The sequence below is a fragment of the Rhamphochromis longiceps genome, linkage group LG14 (assembly GCF_057381845.1).
Source record: "Rhamphochromis longiceps isolate RC_006_pf linkage group LG14, R_longiceps_female_GT1.1, whole genome shotgun sequence".
NCBI classification, from domain to species: Eukaryota; Metazoa; Chordata; class Actinopteri; order Cichliformes; family Cichlidae; genus Rhamphochromis; species Rhamphochromis longiceps.
The window spans coordinates 16312010-16328663 of record NC_140570.1 but is presented as its reverse complement, the minus strand read 5'-3'; the positions used below and the strand labels follow the sequence as shown (position 1 = coordinate 16328663).

The following is a 16654-nucleotide window of genomic DNA, read 5'->3' as shown; positions in this document are numbered from 1 at the left end:
GAGCCCACCAAGGACTCCACAAAGGAGTGTGACGTGTGCGAGGCTGAGCCCTCTGCACCTTGTAATGATGTGACAGTGGAAGCTCCACTGTCAGAGGAACAGTTGCTTGTTAAAGAGCTCATAAAGGCAGTAATCACACATGCCTCAAGAGAGGCAAATGTGTCGCCATCCGATGAGATTCAGCAGGGTCTCTTCATAGCTCTGTGGGCGCAACTTAAAGAAGAAACTCTAAATATAAAAAAAAAGAGGATCAAAAGTCTTGAAAAGGCAATTTTCAAAGACATTACAAAGGAACTGGGTATTACACCTAACCTTGTTACCATTACGTTGACTGTTGCTTCGCCGTACCAACAAGTGGTGATTTCGATATTCAAAGACCACCTGTTCCGAAAAAAGCAAAACCGACTTGCAAGGTTTTTCGCATGGTGTGGAAAAACATAGGACGATGAAGACCAGCTACCAGAAACTGACAATATCTCCCAGACACTTTTGAACGAATTTAAAGATATTATATTTCCAAGAAAACAAAATGAATATTTAGAGCAATCCATCAGGATTGCTCTAAATATCCATCCATCCATCCATCCATCTTCATCCGCTTTATCCGGGGCCGGGTCGCGGGGGCAGCAGCCTAAGCAAAGAGGCCCAGACCTCCCTCTCACCAGCCACCTCCTCCAGCTTATCCGGGGGAATACCAAGGCGTTCCCAGGCCAGCCGAGAGATATAATCTCTCCAGCGTGTCCTGGGTCTGCCCCGGGGCCTCCTCCCGGTGGGACATGCCTGGAACACCTCACCCAGGAGGCGCCCAGGGGGCATCCTTGTCAGATGCCCGAACCACCTCAGCTGGCTCAGATTTGGAGGTGCTGATCCTCATTCCCGCTGCTTCACACTCGGCTGCGAACCGTTCCAGTGCGAGCTGGAGGCCCTCACCCGATGAAGCCAACAGAACCACATCATCTGCAAAAATCAGAGATGAGATTCTGAGGCCACCAAAGCGAAAGCCCTCCGCCACTTGGCTGCGCCTAGAAATCCTGTCCATAAAAATTATGAACAGAACCGGAGACAAAGGGCAGCCCTGGCGGAGCCCATCACCCACCAGGAACGAGTCCGACTTATTGCCGGCAATGCGAACGAAGCTCTTGCAACGGTTGTATAGGGATCAAATGGCCCGTAGCAATGGGCCAGACACCCCATATTCCCGCAACACCTCCCACAGGACACCCCGAGGGACACGGTCGAATGCCTTCTCCAAGTCCACAAAACACATGTAGACTGGTTGGGCAAACTCCCATGAACCCTCAAGTATCCTGGAGAGGATAAAGAGCTGGTCCAGTGTTCCGCGACCAGGACGAAAACCGCATTGTTCCTCCTGTATCCGAGGTTCGACTAACGGACGAACTCTCCTTTCCAGCACCCTGGCATAGACTTTCCCAGGGAGGCTCTAAATATTTCTTTAAAATTATTTGGACAGTTTAAGTGTATTAGTTGACATCAAAGTGACTCTTTAAATTGGCTAACAACAAACGATTCAAACAAGCTAATTTATTTCACATCCAATGAGTCACTTTAAAAATCCCACGACCGGTCGAGCCAGATGGCCGTCCCTCACTGAGCCTGGTTCTGCCGGAGGTTTCTTGCTTTTAAAAGAAAGTTTTTCCTCCCCACTGTCGCCGAGTGCTTGCTCAGAGGGAATTGTCAGATTATTGGGGTTTTATTTATTTTTTATCAACTAATACACAACTCGGGGCTCGCAAAATCTCTAGCCCGACGTCTCGGAGCTAGCGATATCTCCGGTCGGGCGACCAAAATCTATCTCAGCCCCGCCCGTCGGGTTATCATATAGCCCGACGGGCAATTTTGCGAGCCCTGCGATCTTATTGGGCATTCCAAATTGATTTTTTTTAATTCATTAATAAAGTCCTAAAAAGAGTATATTGTGAATATTGCATGTTTTCATTGTCACACAAATGTGTACATTTTCAGCCTAGACTGAACATGTGTGTTTGTCTTCTATTCAAAATCAAACATTTTAGTAGCAACTACTTTATTAAAATATGGCAGATGTTTTACTCTGATTACACAAACTTTATGTAGGAGTAGGTCACAGATAAGAGGTATTTATTTGTAAATTTGACCTCTGACCTCACAGAGATACAGGATGACAGGATATGTGATATTAGAATCCACATATATTGGTATATAATCTCCTAAATGTTGCCAATGGCCGTAAGGAACATAGCTCTAAATAACATTATCATCTTTTTGACCCTCACTATAGTCTGTATGACAAGTCAGAACAAAAGGTCGGAGGTCAAATGTGGCGTTAAATCCTAATGCGGTACATTCTTATGTTGGACAATACACATCACACTTGTAAGAAAGTTATAAGTCAAATTATAAGGCTTTTTATAAGGTGTTTCTCTATGAAAGCAGTTAAGATCATTATGCAAATACATAGCCTCAGTATATTGGGGTCTGGAATAAAACTAGAATTAATTAAACTTCTCTGCTGCTTAAAGCTGCAGCGCCCGGATTACTTGCGTTGCCAGCTACTTCCGTGCAACTGATATAATGTGGGGGGGGAAAACCCAAACACATTTATGCCTTTGTTATTAGGCAAAGGTATGCATTTATGGAGCTTTAACGTTTCTTGTAACCGAATTATGACGCTATCAGAAGGTTGCTTTCAGTGTGTAGCGCAGTCACGAATGACTACACGCATCACGATGGAATAATTAATGCCTACAGGTTTAGTATGTCTACTCTCGTTGTTCATGTTTGTTATAAGACTGTCGAATAGTAGTTAAAACAATAAAGACCTATTGTGCCAGTATCACCATGACTCTTTCTTGTTTGTGCAGAATAACGACTGAGAACATGGCATTTTAGCACTACCAAAAAGTGATTGTGGCCTATAACTTGTCACTGAAACAATATTTCTGCTTCAAAATTGTTGGATATATTCCAGAAGGGTTACATGTGATATATTATATCCCAAACAGTCTCCAAGAACTGCTGAATAACTTTTCAAATAACATTAATACCGATAATATGTCATTTTCGACCTGCCAAAAAGTGATTGTGGACTATAACTTGTCACTGAGATACTATTTCTGCTTCAAACTTGGTGGATGTCATTCAGAAGGGTCATATGTCAAATATTACATCTCAAACAGTCCCTCAGAACTGCTAAATTACCATTAAGGGAACAATAAAACTGACAATATGCAATTTTCAACCTGCCAAAAAGTGATTGCCACCTATATCTTGTCACTGAAACAATGTTTCTGCTTCAAAATTTTTGGATATTATCCAGAAGGGTTACATGTGACATATTATATCCCAAACACTCTCCAAGAACTGCTGAATAACTTTTAAAGGAACATTAACATTGATAATATGCCATTTTCAGCCTGCCAAAAAGTGATTGCCGCCTATATCTTGTCACTGAAATACTATTTCTGCTTCAAACTTGCTGCATGTCATTCAGATGGGTCATATGTCAAATATTATATCTCAAAGAGTCCCTTAGAACTGCTGAATAACTTGTACAAGAACAATAACACTGATAATATGCGATTTTCAAGCTGCCAAAAAGTGATTGTGGACTATAACTTGTCACTGAAACAATATTTCTGCTTCAAACTGGTTGGATATATTCCAGAAGGGTTACATGTGATATATTATATCTCAGCCCCGCAAGACCAAAAAAACCCCCATTTGTTTGTGAAGCATGCTGGTCAGAGGGTCGCTGTCAATTTTTCAGTGTTTTTGAAATGTTTCTTGTTTTGTATCGTTGTCTCCTATAATATTTATTGGTTGTTTATTTGTTTATTAATTCATTAATTTATGTTCGTGTTGCTGTGTGTGTTTCTGTGTTGTTCACAAGTTCAGCTTTGATTGCAATTTTTTTGTAGGATGATTCAATTATTTTGTGTTTCCTAACATGTTAGCATAGTTACTGTATGCAAAGAATTAATATATATGTTGTTCCATGGTTTACTGGTGTTGAGCTTCCGCTATACCCCCTGTTTCTGGTCTATTTGTTAGTTTATTTTAACTGGTGGTTTCTTCTTTAATTGGATGTAATTGTTATTTGTTTTTGGTTTTCATTTCAATTAATAAGTGCTGTATTGGAATGACATTTTTATTACCGTTTGTTTTGTCTTTCCTATTACTTGGTGTTCCTAATGTGTTTAAGCAGATCTCCTCCCACCTGTTTCCATTTGGCCATTATCCTTTTTTTGTATTATTTTTGAATTACAACATTTTTGAAATTTGACGTTTTATGCACAGGTTGAAAATGACATATTATCGGTATTAATGTTCTTTTAAAAGTTATTCAGCAGCTCTTGGAGAGTGTTTGGGATATAATATATCACATGTAACCCTTCTGGAGGATATCCAACAATTTTGAAGCAGAAATATTGTTTCAGTGACAAGATATAGGCGGCAATCACTTTTTGACAGGTTGGAAATTGCATATTATCAGTTTTATCGTTCCCTTAATGGTTATTCAGCAGTTCTAAGGGACTGTTTGGGATATAATGTGTCACATAGGACCCTTCAGAATGACATGCAACAAGTTTGAAGCAGAAATAGTATTTCATTAACAAGATATAGGCCACAATCACTTTTTGGCAGGCTGAAAATGGCATATTATCAAAGTTAATGTTCCTTTACAGGTTATCCAGCAGTTCTAAGGGACTGTTTGAGATATAATGTGTCACATAGGACCCTTCAGAATGACATGCAGCAAGTTTGAAGCAGAAATATTGTTTCAGTGACAAGATATAGGCCACAATCACTTTTTGGCAGCTTGAAAATGGCATATTATCAGTGTTATTGTTCCTGTACAAGTTATTCAGCAGTTCTTGGAGAGGTTTTGGGATACAATATATCACATGTAACCCTTCTGGAATATATCCAACAAGTTTGAAGCAGAAATATTGTTTCAGTGACAAGTTATAGGCCACAATCACTTTTTGGTAGCGCTAAAATGCCATGTTCTCAGTCGTTATTCTGCACAAACAAGAAAGAGTCATGGTGATACTGGCACAATAGGTCTTTATTGTTTTAACTACTATTCGACAGTCTTATAACAAACATGAACAACGAGAGTAGACATACTAAACCTGTAGGCATTAATTATTCCATCGTGATGCGTGTAGTCATTCGTGACTGCGCTACACACTGAAAGCAACCTTCTGATAGCGTCATAATTCGGTTACAAGAAACGTTAAAGCTCCATAAATGCATACCTTTGCCTAATAACAAAGGCATAAATGTGTTTGGGTTTTTCCCCCCACGTTATATCAGTTGCACGGAAGTAGCTGGCAACGCAAGTAATCCGGGCGCTGCAGCTTTAAGCAGCTGCGCGCGCTCCCGCGGACGGCAATCAGTTTCTGGCAGACAATCACTTTTTGGCACAACACCTGTCGTGCGATCGAACATTGCAGCCGACCACACAGCAAATATGAACGGTGGCTGTTGTGTGTGCCTTCGCTCCCTTTTCGCTTGCGCTTTGTTTAGACCCCTAAAAACGCTCCAAAGCCCTGTGACAAAATGAAACGAGGTTACCGCCCACTTTGTGAGTGCCGCAGTGCGCATGCTCAGTGTAGTAGCCGGTTATGGCGGCGGTGTGTGTTTGTCCATGAGGTGGGGGACTCCTGCTATTCTTGCGGTGTGTGACAGAGCGATCTGAGCGAAGCGCTGCCATGGCTGGAGTGTTTGACATTGATTTGGACCAGCCGGAGGAAAATGTCTCCGACGATGAGAACGAGGAGGTATACTTTAGCGGGAGACGCTGACGATTTTCCGCGAAAGCTGTCACAGCAGAAACTCTCCACGCACGGAAGCTAGCTGCTTAGCCTGGTAGCCTGCCTGACAGCCGCCCGCAGGCCTTCTCCTGCAGCCGGACAGCTCAGGCCCTTTTCACACAGGGACATAGCCGAAGCTAGTGCTAATTAGCATGACCGGGATCGCGACAGAGCTGTCACCGGCTTTAATGCTAACGTGATCCGGCGATGACATGCGCACGGTGTTGACGCTGTGTCAAAGCCCAGCGCCTTCATGTTGAGAGTTGAGCAAGACGTCCTTACTTGGCCAAAGGTGCTGCAGTGATAAATGTGGCTCCGAGCGCAACAGTTTATTTTGGCAGGACTGACAGCCAGAGTCGGAATGTGCACCGGAGTGTCCGCTTGTTTCTGTTCTCGCTGAGATATAAAAGGCAGCAATACTCCAGAAATACACTGCATTTTTAAAATGAGGCTTTGAAGAGCTGCTGTCAGAGTCTAGGCTTCTTATTACAAAAACAAGAAAAAAAACTTCCAAGTGCAGCTGCTGAAAAGAAGAGAGTGCAATAAACAGCACACACTGTCTATATGTGTAAACTTTATCAAGAAAGCTTTGCTGAAAGGTCACATCAGTCTCTTTAAAGAGGAAGATTTTTTTTATTAAGGCTATTGTGCAAGAGGCTATAATTTAGGTACTGCTATAAATATTTACTGTTTTCGTGAGTGATTATTTAAGTGAGTTGTAGATCAGTTATTACTGATTGCAAGGCAAGAAAACCAGCAAGTGGAGAAGCTGTGAGAAGAAAATGTTTGGTATTTTTTGCTAAAGATTGATTGGAAGCATTAATCAATATTCAAAAGAGCTGCTGAGTAACTGAATTCACAAGAATTTATTGATGAAACAAGTAAGCTCTAAATGTAAACAGCTGTTGCCCTGCATGCTGCTAAGCTCAGTGTTAGAAATGCTTTATTGTAGTTGTTACTTAAAAACGTAGAGGACTGGGTATGTCCTTATGAAGTTAAAAGCTGAGAGAAAGCCTTAAAAACCGATGGCTCTGTCACAAGCGCCTTCAGTCCACATATTAATGTATCCTTGGGCAAACTGAAAGTTTCCCTGGGTGCATCCATCAGAGTGTGAGTGTTAGAAAAAGCACTTGGGGATAGTGAATAGTCCCGTGTGTGATTGGATGAATAAGACGTGTAGAAAGAAGCACTTTGAAGAACTTTAGTAGGAAGGCGCTATTGATAAGTACCAGTTCATTTACCATTTACACCATGGCTGCTGTGGATTCTGTTCATGACAAAAACTAAGAAAAATCCTTCACAACTTTGTTTTGTTTTCCTCTTTTTCTCCCAGGGTCAAATCGCTGATCTCATGGAGCAGTGCATTGAGTTGTAAGTTTTTAAAACTTGACTTTTGTGAGATTTTTATAACCAAAGAGGTCAAAAAGAGGCACGGGCATAATAGAAAGTCGAACATGTCTCACTGCAGCAACATGGATGACTGCGAGAAGATCGAGATATCCGAGGACAACGTCAATCAGGGCACAGAGAACATCCGACCGGAGTGCTTCGAGCTGCTGCGCGTCCTGGGGAAGGGTGGCTACGGAAAGGTAATCATTGCCTTGACAAAGCGCTCTCTTTTATTTGGTGTCTGTGATGTGGCGTCTGTTATTGCTTTGACCCGCATTTCTTAAAGCGCATCTTTTTGACATGTTGATCCCTTTCCTCCCTGGGCAGGTTTTTCAAGTTCGAAAGGTTGTTGGCGCTGCAGCGGGCAAAATATTTGCCATGAAAGTTTTAAAAAAGGTACATTTCTTCCCCTTTTCTTTGCTATGTTACCCTTCACCAATTCCAGAACACACAATCCTGTTCATCAATTAGAGCGCCTCTCATTATGTTTTATATGAACACAGCTGCATGTTTGCCATTAAACATTACGATGCTTTGGTCTGCAAACATTGGCTGCCTCTGAAGCCTGTGGCCGGGTAAGATTTCACTGCTAGTTGGTAGACTGCCATCAGCTCTGCTCTGCTGCAGCCTTGGCACTTAAAACACTCTGCCTCAGCCCATTAGACGCTGCTCGATTCTCACACTGCTTCTGCTTTATTGGCTTACGTGACCCTAGTGACACATTAAAGAACTGCCACGTTTCAGTTATTTGTTTAAACCCCTTGGCTTTAAGGCAGCGGCACAGCTCCGATACGGGGCTGTAGGGTGGCGATAGAGGCCAGGTTTCATCTTTATGAAGCATCTCAAGGTATGAAATCAGTCCTGACTTGCCCAAAATTCCCAGCTGCATACATTTATTTTCTTAAACTACAGTTTATCATCGCACGTTGGTCTGTCCTAACCTGCCAGTTGTTCCCTCCATGTGGAAAGAGATCACTGTATGAATGCAGAATTTGAGTTAAATACCAGAATTTTCCAGAGATCGCACTTACATAAAACTTCCATTCAGATTTCATGTCCAGTGAAGGAAAAGCTTAGATATTCTTCTTAATTTAAAACAATCCGATAAAGTTTGAGCAGTGATTCACAACTTGGGGCGTTTTCACACCTGTCGTTCATTGACTCGAATCAGTTTTAAACTTGGAGCTATTTCCTGTGGTTTGGTTTGTTTTCAGTATTTTCTCAAAGAAAAATCAAAGCAAACCAAATGCGTCGATACAAAACACGTGAGAATGTTCAATCCACTCATTTGCCAAATGTGTCCCTTTGAACCTATAGCTTCATTAGAAAACACATATGCGTATGTAGAGTACTGTGTAAAAGTCCTGAGCAACCCCTCATATCTTGCTTCCACTGGGATGACTTTTAAATGACCTTCTTGTTATTTTTAAAGTGGGCTTGAGGAATAGTTCTCGAGGCTGGTAAACCACGTTCTTTAACACTAAACTGAATCATTCAAGTAGTATCTTTAGGCACTTTGCTGCTAGTAGCCTGTCACAAAAGCACATCTCTTAAGGTGAATCTACAAAGATATATCAAGCTGACAGGCATAAAATAGGTTTGGTTGAAAACTTGGCATATCTTGGCATGGTGTTCAGTGTGTCCTTCAAAAAATTTGAGGAAACTTGGCAAATGGGGGGAAAAAAGAAGATGCGACAGGCCTTAAAAAAATATCCAAAGCAGATGAATAGTATCTGAAAGTCATGTCCATGAGAAATAGGAAAATATCCAGCAATACTCTCAGTCATGGATTGGCCTCCCCAGATGCCGGACCTCAACATTACTGAAGCTGTGTGTGATCATCTTGACAGAGAACATCCAAAGAAGAGCTTTGAATGTCCTTCAAGAAGTTTGGACAACTATTCCTGAAGACTACTTAAAGAAACGACACGACAGCTTTCCTAACTGAGTTCAGCCTGTGTTAAAGGATAAAAGTAGTTGACTTCAAAGCTTGTTAGAATTGTACAAACTCTGCTTTTCGTGTTTCAATAACTTGCTGCATCTGTTTCCTGTTCTCTTAGTAAGATGTAAAGAAAAGAGAGTTGGCTTAAGACTTTAGTACAGCACCGTATAAAATCCAGAGTAGTCGCGTTTGCTTCAGCCTGTCAGTGTTTTGAACGTGATAGCTGAACTGCTGAACGCATCGTCATCATCCTGTGTGTTAATGTTTCAGCCTCGACTGCCATAAAACCGTCATATAATTTCTCATTTACTCTCTAGTTGGAACTTTGATTCAGGGCTGCATGTGTGAGAGTGAGAGAGGGAAAAGGCTCAAAGTCCTGAGGTTGGACTGCGGACTTCTGAGATGCTTCATAAGCACGTGTTAGTAGACTAGTTGGAAGAAGTGAGAAGAGCTGGAAATTCACATTAAATTGCACAAATCAGCCAGTTCTCATTGGTCTTTCACGCAGTGCTGAGACAGCGTAGTTGCTGAAACAGCTTTTTGGCCTTCTGACAAAAGTGTTTAGTAAACAAAAAGAAGAGTGAAGGAAGAGTGCTTTTCTTCTCTCTGTGCACATAATGATTCCCGGTGTACTCCGGTAGGGCTGCGCGTATTTTAATGCATGTTTTTTGGTTTAGTTTATAAGTTACCAGGTGATTGATCTGACTTGCTAAACTTATTAAAGTAGACTTAGAATAATAATAATGAAATGTGATTCTGCTGCTTTCATATGGAAGACCAAAAGACTCAAAAGCTTGACCATAGTGAGACACCACTCAGCACGTGCTGATTAAAAACAAGAAAACACAAATATCTCTTTAAGAAAACCCCAAACCTTGGTATTATTTATCTGACAAACAGAAGAACAGAGACAGCACACTGGACTTGATACATGACATTCAACCACTAAAACGAATGTTTCTGTCCACGAATACAAGGAAATAACTGTAATTTGTCATCTCAATGAAACATAATAGAAATGTGCTTTACTGTTTATTCTTTATTTCTATATTTTCTGCTTCATTGTAAAATAGTAAACTTAAAAATTCATGCCTAGCAACAATAATTATGTTCAAACGTTAAAAATATAATTCCAGTTAAAGGGTTTGCACGTACTGGTGGATTAACCATTACATTACTACAACATTAGTAATGTAATTACAAATACTTTTAACTTTAGGCCAGCTCTGACATAAACATTACACTAATACATTTGTTAAGTACTGCACTATCCAGCTGGTTGTGTCATGTGATCCAACTCGGCAGCCAAATGCAAAATGTTTTTACTTTAAAGGGTTTCGCACTTCCTGGCGACAGCAGTGAATTGACTGAGTTCTGTCTGTGCAAGATATCAAATATGATGGGCACGCTTTGCTAATTTTACTTTCATATTGCAAAATCCGATGTTACAGCATTTTATTTTGAGGAACTTAAGTGTTTAATGGACACAGAAGCAGCTTTTCAAACTAAGAACATCCACGCTGTCGTTTATTTTCGGGGTACAAATTTAGCCACTTGTGTAAAATGTTATCTTTTACTTACACTGTGACTCACATACATATATAGTGTCTCTGTGTCGCCTGGATTGGTGGCGTGTTGTTGGTCAAGCTTTTGAGTTGTTCTGCCCACCGTACTGCTGATGACTAAGCTGAAGCCCTGAGTCTTACAGTGAAGTCTTGTTATTTTCTCTGTATTAGTCACGTGGGACAAACAGGCAGTGACCAAAAATATGCTGCATATAATGCTGCTGTGTCTGCTTCTTAAATAATGTCGATTTGTTCATTTGCAGGCTATGATTGTGCGCAACGCCAAGGACACAGCCCACACCAAGGCGGAGAGGAACATCCTGGAGGAAGTAAAGCATCCCTTCATTGTCGATCTCATCTACGCCTTTCAGACGGGAGGGAAGCTATACCTCATCCTGGAGTATCTGAGTGGTCAGTGGAAGCAGTACACTCACATATACAGAGCATTAACATGGCTCCTAGCAGGCACTCTTCTTGTATCGTACTATATGCGTGAAATCTCTGTCTGCCTGTGAGCTCCTAAAAACCAGCACGAGTTGAGCAACCAAAATTGGCACATAGATGCGTCTTACGGGGGATTTATGCTTCAGTGGGAAATCTACGCAATTTACCTTACGTCGCAACCTCAAACCCCTCTGAAACCTCGCACCAGATAAAATATAAAATTACCAGAAATATAACTACAACAATCATATGACCCCCTCAACCCTATGAGCAAGTGTTTTGGTGACAGTGGGAAGGAAAAACTCCCTTTTAACAGGAAGAAACCAGGTTCAGTGTAAACATCAGATCTGAATATTGTAAATACACTGAAATCAGAGTTCTTTGCATTTTATTTTCCACCCTTTTTCTTTTTCCTTCTTCACTCTCTCATCTCTCCAGAGTGCTCTCACGCTGTCTTCAAACTGTATGTAACAGGATCTAATGCACACATCCGTTACACTGTAGCTGTCTGGTTAATCATGGATTTATCTCTAATGTGTCTGATATTAGATAATGTTATACTATTTCATTTCGCCGTGAGGCCAGAGAGGAGTGTCCCAAACAGTTAATGTGCAGGGGTGTGAGGGGTCACAGCAATTTCCCTCGCCCGTCTCGATGGAGGCGTAAAGGTTTATGGAGGTTAATATACGAGTTGTGTGAGTCACATAATTGTGGTTTAGATTCCCGAGCAGAAACGTTTGCATCTATCGGACACGAGAACCTGACTGTCACCTCTTCTTTCTACTCGGCTGTTCCACACGGGTCAGACATTTAGGAGTGTGCATATATGGCTGTTAGTAGCATGAACATGTGTTCACCTGTGCAGGAGGAGAACTCTTTATGCAGCTGGAGAGAGAGGGCATCTTCATGGAAGACACAGCCTGGTGAGCATGACGACGCACTGAAACACAGATTGCAGGATGAAATGTTCGGATTGTTTAAAGATGATGTAATATCTCAGAGACCTCTGTTATAGATGTCGACAGTCTGAATGAGTTCATTAGTTCTGTTACACTGCAGATAAGCATAAGCAGCAAAATATATGCTTTGTCTTTTCTTGTCTGATGGCTCAGATGCAATGTGGACCTCAGACCGGCTTAAAGTTTTTCTCTTTCTTTAGTTTTTACCTGGCAGAGATCTCCATGGCTCTGGGTCACCTGCACCAGAAGGGCATCATCTACAGAGACCTAAAGCCCGAGAACATCATGCTTAACAGCCAAGGTGAGATGGGAAATGGCTAAAAAAATCAAAAATGACCTTAAGATTTATAATGGCAGCTCTTTTTCAATGTATATGTTAATGTGAGGCTAATGTTTTCCTCAAAGGTCACGTAAAGCTGACAGACTTCGGGCTGTGTAAAGAATCCATTCACGACGGCACGGTCACGCACACTTTCTGTGGCACCATTGAATATATGTGAGTACACTTCTTGTTTTTAATTAATCTCTTATCCAGCAATGAGAGTCGCTCTTCGTGGCCGCTTGATGATCTTTGCTAAGTAATATTGCTGCACCAGTAATAAGCACTCGCATTATCACAGGGCTCCAGAGATCCTCATGAGAAGCGGGCACAACAGAGCGGTGGACTGGTGGAGTCTGGGCGCTCTGATGTACGACATGCTCACAGGAGCGGTCAGTTAAACATTAACAGCCTGGAAAGAAAAAAAGCTTTCTCATTGGCTCTTATTAATGGACTGTTATAAATATGAATCCGCATTAGCGACGGTAGAGTAACCTCAGCTCCATGTTTTACTGCAGCCGCCTTTCACTGGTGAAAACCGAAAAAAGACAATTGACAAGATCCTGAAGTGTAAGCTCAGCCTCCCGCCGTACCTCACACATGAAGCTCGAGACCTCCTAAAAAAGGTATCAAGAGGTTGTTTTTTTCCCCTCCTGTTAGTTCGTCTTGTTATTGTCTTCTTATTTTTATTTCTTCCTTTTTTGCAGTTGCTAAAGAGAAACGCTTCATCGCGCCTGGGAGCGGGAGCAGGAGACGCTGCAGAGGTGCAGGTGAGAATATGCAGCTGGATGTCGGTGATGAGTCGCACCAGCTCTGCCATGAACTACTCAGTGCTTATCTATAGATGCAGAGCACACATATTCCATCTGTTCATTGCGCTTTGTGCGTGGTTGTGCCATAGGGTCATACCTTCTTCCGACACATCAACTGGGAGGAGTTGCTGGCTCGGAAAGTGGAGCCTCCCTTCAAGCCTTTTCTGGTGAGTACTCGAGCGGGAAACTGCAAGAAGTCCTACGTTTCGGGAATCGCAACCTCTCCTGTTTCAGACGTGCTCGTGTTGCTGTACTCCCTCACCTGCGTGTCCTCTCTTCTGTCTTCGCAGCAATCGGCTGACGACGTGAGTCAGTTTGACTCAAAGTTCACCAGTCAGACGCCCGTCGATAGCCCGGATGACTCGACCCTCAGTGAGAGCGCCAATCAAGCCTTCCTGGTAACTTCTGACTCAGGCTCTGTTAGAGTTTTCAGTACTCAGTCCATATGCAGCATCTCTTAAGGCTCAAAGGAGGACAGTAAGGTGTCATCTTAATGATTTCTCAGTTGTTTTAGGATTTAATGGTAAACTGTAAAGATTATTAATTATCACAGGGCAGAAATAAATCTGAGACTGACAGTCGCTGCACTTGGCTCGGTAGTAAACGAGGATTCCTCTCATTAGTTTTGTCCTGAACACGACTTCGTCTCCCCTGACCTGTTTCTTTCCCTGCGATTTAGGGTTTCACGTATATCGCTCCATCGGTCCTGGAAAACATCAAAGAAAAATTCTCGTATGAGCCAAAAATCCGCTCACCCCGACGCATCACGGACAGCCCAAGGACACCGCTCAGGTAATGTCAGCGTGAGAAACGAGCATGTTTGTGTTGCGACGGACGATCCTCAGGCTGATGCCTCTGGTACAAATGCTTTTCATACAGAAGTAACATTTGCCAGATATCATACCGCACTAAAAGTATGTTTTTTGGATAAAATGATCACTTATGGTCTTTAGATATAGTGCAGATTCTCAGTTGGCAATTAGCTTAAAAATAAGTTAAAATAAATATAGTTAACATTTTATTTTGTAAGTTGTGGTGCTTTTATTACAAAAATTAGTGGCATGATGTCCTGTGATAAGAGGCAGCAGATCATAAGTCCTGCATGTCCCAAGGTGAGTCGGCCTGAAGCTCAGGAGAGGCTGAAGGAGAACACAAGTCAGTCCTGACCTAAGTGACTGTGACATGAGCTGCATGAAACATCAGGTTGTTGCTCCCGAAGGAGTTTCTATAAGTTCCTAAATTCAAGAACTTACTGTGTTTTTCCAGCTTGGAGTCAGTTTTTACTCAGTGAGTTCAATAAAGACATGAAAGGTCCAGCTGACCTCCTGTGTGTTAGTTTAGTCCGATGGTTTTAAGACTGCATCTGTTACTTAGATGAAGATCACACCACACTTTGACAGTAGTCGGTGCTGAAATCCTGCTGATTCTCCAGGGTACAAATACTTTTTCTCAGATCTCTCTGGTTTTTGAGGAAGCTCAGATCTTTCAGTGTGTGCCGCAAGATGCTGGATCTTGTACCAGTCTGCATATTTAAACCAGTGAAGGGCAGGATGTCTGAGCAAACTTAGTGATGTTCTCCATCTCATCTGCTCGACTCCACACTCCTGAGATTCTCCCTCAGACAGTAAAGAAACATCTGTCTCTATAGATCACTGTGTACATGGTGTTGCGATCAATAATCTTTTTTTTTGTTCTCCATCACAATATTTCGTCAGTTCAGCTGATAAAATCACTTGAAGTTCTTGTCACTGTCTGAATTTTGCCCTTTTTCTGCTGTTAAAATGCAGAAAATAATCAATCTGCCGTTTTTCATCATTCACCTGTTTCTCCTCTGTGCTTTCAGCCCGGTCAAGTTTTCAGGGGGGCACTGTTGGCATCGGAGCCCCCTCGTTCCCAGCGGTGGACCCGGTGTCCTCCAGTCTCCTCAAGACCAGGCCATGGAACTGTCCACCCCAGAGCAGATGGACATCACAACCAGCGCCGAGGCCTCGGCCCCTCTCCCCATCCGTCAGCCTGCTGGGATCAACCTTGCTCAGATGAAGCAGCAAGCCTATCCTGTCATGGCCAAACGGCCCGAGCATCTACGTATGAACCTATGACCCCGCCGCCACTGTTTAGGAGAGTATATTTCTTGACTGTTTTTTTTTCTTCCTCCCACTATTTTTTTAAGAAACAAAGCAAAAAGAAATGGATGCTAGAGACAATGAAAATCCAAAATTGCACATCCACACACTACATATACTGTCAGAACCTGCAGTTTGTGCGTGCATTTGGGACTCCGGCGTGCTATGGTTAAGTGCTACCAACGATATCACGTCTCACCACTTCCGACACCTCAGGTCTGTTGACCTTCGTCTTCTACCCCGACCCCACCCCCGCTCAAATGGACTACAACAGGAGATGCTTGGAGGAGCTGCAGCCTGTAACGTGTCTCACGGTATGCAAGCAACTCAAACTGAAATGCAGTCGGCTAGAAGATATCCAAAGTGCTTTACGCTGTTTAAAAGTGGGGGGAGGCGAGCTTCTTCTATTGGAAGAATTTGGAAAGGACTTCTCAGATAAAACGCTTCCTGTCTCTGAGTGAAAAGGTATGAATTTATTTTTTAAAAAAAGAAGGATTAAGGAAATTTTCTTTGAGTAGCAGATAAGAGGCGGCTCTGGTGATGATGAATATAGCTTTGTCTTAATAAACACATCAACGATGAACCAGAGAGCCTCGATTCAAAGGAGTAAAACCCCTGTTGACTTTTACAATCTGAGCGTCAGTGTTATGGATGACGTGTGACATGGTTCATTTGGCGTGGGATCCCTCCCTCAGTTATCCACTCTTCAGGCACTACCACACTATGGGTTGCATCAGTGGGGTTAGCCGGCACGTCACCAGGTGCACGAGCCTCATTCAGCATTAGCGTGAACCACTGTCTCTTCCCCTACCGTCACACAAAACAAACTGATTTCGGTGCTGCTTTCTTTGACCCTCCCTCCTCAGTCTTACACCCAGCAGGAGATGCTGCGCCCCTGCTGTTTTCAGGACGTCGGACCTCACCTGACCCATGGAATGATTCACATCGGAGACTGCGGCACCAGTTGATCTGGACTGTCTGCCGTTTTTATGCTCCAAAAGCCTGGAGCAGCATTTACAGCCTCCTTGCCTCTGCATTAACTTGTTAAGGAGCAACATTTTAGAAGTCTTGGAAAGCAAGAAAAATTATAAATAAACTGTAAAAGAAATACAAACTGCCGTGTCGTGTTTTAATTTCAAGAAAAGCACCGGGAGACCTCGTATGTTTGCATATCGTTTAATTACAAAGTTGTGCTGCGAGCACATTTGAATGTATCACCAGACATCTGATCAGTCCTGTTTCCTTTTCTTTTGTAACTGGAGATTTGAACTCATCACAAACA

At 42.4% G+C, this 16654-nt stretch overlaps 1 protein-coding gene across 1 annotated transcript; it reads left to right on the top strand.

Annotated features, from left to right (window-relative positions):
• The first annotated feature begins 5585 nt into the window (after positions 1–5585).
• rps6kb1b (ribosomal protein S6 kinase B1b) lies at positions 5586–16486 on the top strand. Its single transcript, XM_085380870.1, has 15 exons — positions 5586–5786; positions 7153–7190; positions 7288–7408; positions 7536–7604; positions 10979–11126; positions 12025–12082; positions 12319–12419; positions 12524–12614; positions 12739–12829; positions 12956–13063; positions 13145–13207; positions 13339–13416; positions 13540–13647; positions 13929–14041; positions 15093–16486. Exons 1-15 carry the CDS (start codon positions 5718–5720, stop codon positions 15346–15348), a joined length of 1512 nt encoding a protein of 503 aa, XP_085236996.1. The 5' UTR covers positions 5586–5717; the 3' UTR covers positions 15349–16486.
• The last annotated feature ends 168 nt before the right edge of the window (positions 16487–16654 follow it).

Excerpts from the sequence above, each read along its gene's own strand:
- rps6kb1b (XM_085380870.1), top strand. The coding sequence starts at position 5,718 with ATGGCTGGAGTGTTTGACATTGATTTGGACCAGCCGGAGGAAAATGTC. Across the intron at positions 7,191-7,287 it reads ATGGAGCAGTGCATTGAGTT|CAACATGGATGACTGCGAGA; the intron begins GTAAGTTTTTAA and ends GTCTCACTGCAG. Across the intron at positions 12,083-12,318 it reads TTCATGGAAGACACAGCCTG|TTTTTACCTGGCAGAGATCT; the intron begins GTGAGCATGACG and ends CTCTTTCTTTAG.